The sequence below is a fragment of the Danio aesculapii genome, chromosome 11 (assembly GCF_903798145.1).
Source record: "Danio aesculapii chromosome 11, fDanAes4.1, whole genome shotgun sequence".
Lineage (NCBI taxonomy): Eukaryota > Metazoa > Chordata > Actinopteri > Cypriniformes > Danionidae > Danio > Danio aesculapii.
The window spans coordinates 3066450-3071449 of record NC_079445.1 but is presented as its reverse complement, the minus strand read 5'-3'; the positions used below and the strand labels follow the sequence as shown (position 1 = coordinate 3071449).

Here is a 5000-nt window from a genome sequence, read left to right as displayed (position 1 = left end):
TCGAGCTTCGGCCAGAGAGCAGGAGCTGATGACCACTGATGTGTCCACAGAGTCCAGCTCATCCTAAACAACAAAAAACACACACACAAGATCACTAGAAAGCTACAAGCAGGTGTGTTTGATTAGGGTTGGAGCAAAACTATGCAGGGACACCGGCCCTCCAGGATCGAGTTTGCCTATCCCTGGTCTAACCCGCCACAGGTGAAATCTACCCGCATTTGGCGAGTTGGCGGGTGTCAAGCCCTGAAGGCAACTATATTTACCTTCGGCCCACTATAGCTTCAATCAAGTTTGGTTTTTGGCCCTTCATAGGAAAAAGTTTGGGCATCCCTGCTCTAAATATTAAGATATTAAATCTCTGACTTCAGAAAGCAAGTTGATCTTGTATATATCCCTGAATTCTGCTCTATTAATCAATTTTAAATAAAATAATGAAATTATTTATCACTTATATTCAGCATTTTCCAAAAAATAAGCAAAAAAATGCACTGATGGAATGTAAAAAAACTATTCTGTAATTGTTTTTCACCTTGGTCTCCTCGATCTGGACGATGGTGGCCTGGCAGTCGGACAGGCTGTCGCTGATGTAGTCTATATTAGCGTTGAGCACCTCGATCTCCTCGTTCATCTCCTGCAGGAGTCGCTCCTCGTCCTCTTCCCTGAAGCTCTCGCTCAGCAGCTTCTCTCTCTTACGCAGCAGCGCCTCCTGCTGCACCGAGAGCTCCTCGCGTTTCTGAAAACAGCACATCATCAGGACTAGGCATGGGATGATTACTGCTTTCAAGGTTTACCACAGTTAGGAAAAGTCAAGGTTTTAAAACCGCTCAAGTGTTCTGTTATACCATTCCTTACAGTCATATTTATTAGTCCTCCTGAATATTTTTGACCCCTATTGCTGTTTTTTTTTTTCTCAACACATTTCTAGACATAATAGTTTTAATAACTCATTTCTAATAACTGATTTATTTTATCTTTGCCAAGATTACATTTGAATAGACATTTTCAAGACATAAAAACTAATAATCGGCTTAAAGTGACATTTAAAGGCTTAACTCGTCATTGTATAACAGTGGTTTGTTCTGTAGACAATCAAAAGCAAATATTGCTTATGGGGGCTAATAATATGGACCTTAAAATGTCATTAAAAAAATTAAAAACTGCTTTTATTTTAGCTGAAATAAAACAAATACAACTTTCTCCAGAAGAAAAAATATTATAGGAAATACTGTGAAAATGTCCTTGCTCTGTTAAGTGAGGTTTATTAATAAACTAATTTCGAGAGGATCACGTGCTTATGATTTATCACAGCCGGTCTCGTATTAAGCTAATCAGTATCATCCAATCATATGAGCCATAAGCTACTATAAATAACCACAGTTTTCAGTCCACGTTATCTTCGTTTGGAAGAAACCCCCCTGCCTCCCCATTCTCCTCCTTCACCTTAGATCGGGCGGCACGGAGGCCCAGTGGTTAGCAGTGTTAGCCCCACAGCAAGAACACTGCCAACCCTGGTCCTGCCAGGTCAGTAGGTGTTTCTGTGAGGAGTTTGTATGTTCTCCCCTTGTCGCGTGGGTTTTCCCCGGGTTCTCCGGTTTCCTCCCACCATCCAAAAAATATACATCATGCATAACAATGAAACATTTGTCTAGCCCCCTTGCTTTTTCCTCACGTGTTCCCTTAGCTACTGCAGACGGGGAGTTCTGAGATCCACCGAGCTCAGGCTCCCCTCTCGCTCTGCAAACGGGAGGAAGCCCCGGGCTCGAGGATCCCTTGAGCTCGGGGCTCTCTCCCGGGACAGCATGCCAAACAAGCTATTGATGAATCATCAGCTAAGTGTGAACTCTTGAAACATCACTTGGGAAATATTGGAAAAAGAAAGAAAAAAATTCATAGGAGAGCGAATAATTATCACTTCAACTGTATTTGTAAGGTGATTTTTTTACGTGTTTGATGTTTGTTTTAAAGTTACCTTAATGAGGCGATCCATATCTGCCTCCACATTAGTGATGGTCATTCTCTGCATGACGATGTCCATGATTCTCCTCTCCAGAGACTGCCACTTCTGACGCGCCGTCTTGGAGAAACCGCCGCTCGGACCCTTCCGCTGGAACTTTTTTCTGCTACTGTAAACAACCACAGATACACACTGAGCCGCTTACAGATCATGAGGGAATACAAACACACATTTCCTAATGAATGCCACCAAACGGCTGTAAGAGTAAGTATTAAGTTAAAGATTTATGCGATTAGACTTTCAAGAAAAAAGCAATCATTTCAAAACTGCTACAAAAAACAAGTATTGGTATTATTTTTTTTAAATAAGCTAAAATTAAGCATTAATTTAAATGGTACAAAATTAAATACAAACATTTCATTTAAATGCTTAAAATAAAGAATGTTTTATTATTTTTAGAATGACTAATATCATGTATTATTATTATTATCACTATTAAGTAAATACAAAATCTAAACAGATAATATATATACAACTACGCAAATAATAAACGAGATGGCAATAGATGGTAATATTCCGAAATAGTTGAGTTTTTATAAATTAGATATTTAGAGTTTTTATATAAATAGATGTTTATAACTACTGGTTATTATTATCATTAATAATAATAATATTAGTATTATTTTTAATATTAATAATATAAAAAATACTACTACTAATAATAATATTAATAATAATTATTATTTAATTAATAATAATTAGTAATTATTAATAATATTATTAATTATTAATGATTAATTAATTAATAATAATATTAATAATAATATTAATACTACTACTACTACTACTACTACTACTACTACTAATAATAATAATAATATATTATTATTATTATTATTACTATTATTATTATTATTATATCACTACTCCTGTTAATATTGTTGTTGTGAAAAATTATTTGAATATAAGAGTGTCTGTTTCTATAAATGCTCCATAAAGGTCAAAAGAACCAAATCTAATCGAAGACATTTCTAATATTTAAAAAAAAATTGTTTTTTTTAATTACTTTTGCATTATTATTATTATTATTATTAGCATTATTATTATTTAGATTTTTAATAACATATTTAAAGTATTTATGCATATATTCACTTATGAGCCACCCAAAAAGTATTGTGTACACATAATTTATGCATTTAGATTATACAGTTATTTTACATATGAATATACACTTATTTTATATTTTATTTCTGTACCTGAATATTGTTTGTCACAATTAAATAACAATTTATTTTACTGTCTACTTAATATCTGTTGATACTGCTGCTTAACAGACATTTAACGGACTTTAAGAAACTTCGCAAGTACATGTCAACTTACACTAACCCTACCCCCAACCTTACAGTCTACATATAATCTAATGAGAATTAGTTGCAATGTAACTTAAATTCAACAAACGGACCATCAAAATAAAGTGTGACCAGATACAAAAGTGCAAAGATAATAGAAAATAAATTGTTTTTGTATTTTTCTATGCTTGTAATTTGTTTGTTATATTTTATGCATGATTCACTCCCCTAATTATTTCTAAATAGAGTTCGTTAAGCCATCTGGTGAAACTGCTTTCATATCCCAATATATATCGCAGACAGAAAAAAACACCGCAATGTCAGATTAGTTCAGTATTAAGTGCAGTACGAGTTATCGGTATCAGTCAAAAATTCCATATTGAGTCATCTCTACAGTACTGACTGTATTTTGCTGAAATAAAGAGAGTGGTGTGTGTGTGTGTGTGTGTGTGTGTGTGTCTCACTGTCCTGGCTGTGTTTGCTGCTGGAACATGGTTGTCGTGTTCCCCCAGGTACCCGTTAAGTTTGGTGTTCCAGTGGCGGATGATGCTGGAGACGGAGCGGCTGGACTCTGGCTCAGAGGAGGTGGTGGTGGTGGTTGTGGTGGTGGACAGTTCTGCTCCAGAGTCTACACTGGTGAGCCTGCGGGACACTCGTCCAGCCGCCCGCTCTGACAGCGGTTTAGCCAAACGCCGGAGCGCGGTCACCTCCTGAGTCTTCCTGCGCAACACCAGCTCCTGCTGACGCTTCTGAGACTCCAGAGCACGGATCTGATACTGAACGGACAGCGCACACAAACTCACAGTTCTCTCTGAAAATGTCATCACGGCTCGATTACAGGGGAGGGGGGAAGGGGGGAAACATAATCACAATTATTTTGGTCAAAATAGTGATTATTTAAAACAAGGACCATTTGACCAATCATGGGCCATATTACAAAAACCTTGTATACATGTGTACACATATATTTATATATATATAGTGCTTTGGGTGTGTGTTTATGGTGTGTGTTCACTGCCGTGTGTGCAAACTTGGATGGGTAAATGCTATATAAGACAAAAACATATTTAGCAGTGGCCCAGCAAGAGTCCTGACTTAAATCCTATTGAGAATCTGTGAAGCGAGCTAAATATCATGACAAGAAGACCCTCCAACCCGAAAGAATAAGTAGACAAGGAGACAAATATTTTCACAGTACTTCACAATACTGTTCTTGGGGTTGAGAAAAAGCCCACCAACATCTCAGACTGCCTGTTTATAGAAAACATTTATATTTGGCTGAACTATCGGCATCTTGCACTACTTCACAGATGATGATGATAGAACGGATGTGTGATTGTGAATCAGTCAAACCTCTTGTCGTCGCTGCTCTTTCTTCAGTTGTGCGATTTCTCGGTTCCTCTTGGCGTCGATCATCCTCCTCTTCTGCTGCTCCTCCTTCATCTGCTTCATTAGCGCCACCTACAGGTGGATTCAACAACAATTTTTGAATACCAACTAAGGGGATTCGGGGAATGGATCTATTTTTGTTTTAACTAATGTAAACCGATTTCCCAGTACTGGGTTGCAGCCGGAAGAGCATCCGCTGCGTAAAACATATGCCGGAATAGTTGGCGGTCCATTCCGCTGTGAAATGAATGAATAATTGTAACGAATGTAATGCGAATCAAACTGTGACTATAAAACCGTGATCCAAA

At 37.2% G+C, this 5000-nt stretch overlaps 1 protein-coding gene across 1 annotated transcript in view; it reads right to left on the bottom strand.

Moving 5' to 3' along the window:
• kif21b (kinesin family member 21B) overlaps positions 1–5000 on the bottom strand; it is a 151263-nt gene that overhangs the window by 49498 nt on the left and 96765 nt on the right. Inside the window, exons 16-20 of the mRNA XM_056468242.1 lie at positions 4657–4764; positions 3795–4079; positions 1970–2146; positions 530–733; positions 1–63 (exon numbers count right to left, since the gene is read on the bottom strand). The exon at positions 1–63 is cut by the window's left edge and continues 39 nt beyond it. Coding sequence (XP_056324217.1) covers positions 1–63; positions 530–733; positions 1970–2146; positions 3795–4079; positions 4657–4764 — 837 coding nt within the window. The remainder of the gene's footprint in view (positions 64–529; positions 734–1969; positions 2147–3794; positions 4080–4656; positions 4765–5000) is intronic.